This window comes from Myotis davidii, unplaced genomic scaffold (genome assembly GCF_000327345.1).
Source record: "Myotis davidii unplaced genomic scaffold, ASM32734v1 scaffold94, whole genome shotgun sequence".
NCBI classification, from domain to species: domain Eukaryota; kingdom Metazoa; phylum Chordata; class Mammalia; order Chiroptera; family Vespertilionidae; genus Myotis; species Myotis davidii.
The window spans coordinates 1,945,571-1,946,366 of NW_006285313.1; the positions used below are offsets into that span (position 1 = coordinate 1,945,571).

Below are 796 nucleotides of genomic sequence, written 5' to 3' on the forward strand. Positions count from 1 at the left end.
CAAGTCGGCGCGCTGCGGCCTCACCTTCTCCGTGGGCCGCTTCTTCCGCTGGATGGTGGACACGCGCATCTCCGTGCGCATCCACGAGTACGCGGCCATCTCGCTCACGGCGTGCATGGAGAACCTGGTGGAGGAGATCCGGGCCCGCGTGCTGGCCAGCCAGAGCCCCGACGGGGGAGGGGCCGGGGGCGGGGAGGTGTCCGCCGAGGCCCTGGAGATGGTCATCAACAACGACGCGGAACTCTGGGGCGTCCTGCAGCCCTACGAGCACCTCATCTGCGGCAAGAACGCCAACGGTAAGTGCGCCAATGGCCCCGCCGCCGAAGGGCAGGGTGGGAGAGACCCGGGGGCGAATATTTTAGGAGGACGCTGGTGGGCGTGCCAGGACCTGAGAGAAAGCGTTTGATCTGTGGATGGAGGAGTTCATTAAAGGGCTCTGGCCCGAGATTGTGCTTCTGGCGACCGACGTTTGGAGGGTTGATCTCCACCCCGTGCCGTGTGTCAGTGTCACTTTCTGGGAGAGGTGAGCCTCCGGACCGAGCCATTCCTGAACCCTTCTTGAAGTGACGCTCTTTGCCTTGCTGGAGGGGACCTATAGGTGGCGTCTTTCCGGACAGCTGGGCACACTGTGGTTCTGGCCTCAGGGTCTCCCCAGCCTGTTCGTAGCAGCCAGAAGGTCCGAACTCTTAAGACCTGAGCCTTGGATAAGTGGGGTGCTGCCTTCCTGGGCTTTGCTGGGTTGAAGGATGCGCCCAGGGCAGTGTGGTGGGTTAACCCTGTGTGCGCCCAGGGTGAT

General features: G+C 63.3%; 1 protein-coding gene across 1 annotated transcript in view; it reads left to right on the forward strand.

Moving 5' to 3' along the window:
- Nucleotides 1-6: 6 nt before the first annotated feature.
- The window catches only part of LOC102773593 (ankyrin repeat and BTB/POZ domain-containing protein 2), a 156,347-nt gene continuing 155,557 nt past the window's right edge, over nt 7-796 (forward strand). Inside the window, exon 1 of the mRNA XM_015559017.1 lies at nt 7-296. Coding sequence (XP_015414503.1) covers nt 53-296 — 244 coding nt within the window. The 5' untranslated portion in view covers nt 7-52. The remainder of the gene's footprint in view (nt 297-796) is intronic.